The following is a 413-nucleotide window of genomic DNA, read 5'->3' as shown; positions in this document are numbered from 1 at the left end:
ATAAAAATACATTAATAGAAAACCATAATTCCCCCAATATTCCATCATTCCCCCCAAAGACATCACATCTGAAAAAATATTATTAATAAATATTAATTTTTATAATAATTTATTCTTATTTAATAATACTTTCTAAAAATAAATCATAATTATTATTGATGATAAGAATTAACAACGCAATGTAATATAACAAAAACGATTTAAAATAAAATAAAATAATCCTTTTTAATAGCGTCGTTCCTGCCCCAAGCTCTTTACTCCCCCCAGATTTCCTCCTTGCCCTTCCCAAATTTCCTGCCCCTCTCTGTGCTGGAGGAATTCCCGATGTTTTCCCTTCCAGGAACCTGGAGAACATCCAGCCCGACCGGAGCCCCGGCTGCCTCCCGCACGTGCTGAGGCTGCTGCGGCTCCGC

At 37.5% G+C, this 413-nt stretch overlaps 1 protein-coding gene across 1 annotated transcript in view; it reads left to right on the top strand.

Moving 5' to 3' along the window:
* NBEAL2 (neurobeachin like 2) overlaps window positions 1-413 on the top strand; it is a 29,710-nt gene that overhangs the window by 4,561 nt on the left and 24,736 nt on the right. Inside the window, exon 4 of the mRNA XM_017746713.1 lies at window positions 341-412. Within this exon, the coding sequence (XP_017602202.1) occupies window positions 341-412 (72 nt within the window). The remainder of the gene's footprint in view (window positions 1-340; window position 413) is intronic.

The sequence above is a fragment of the Corvus brachyrhynchos genome, unplaced genomic scaffold, assembly GCF_000691975.1.
Source record: "Corvus brachyrhynchos isolate BGI_N302 unplaced genomic scaffold, ASM69197v1 scaffold18, whole genome shotgun sequence".
NCBI lineage: Eukaryota > Metazoa > Chordata > Aves > Passeriformes > Corvidae > Corvus > Corvus brachyrhynchos.
The sequence above is the reverse complement of the archived record's forward strand: the minus strand, read 5'-3'. Positions and strand labels throughout refer to the sequence as shown.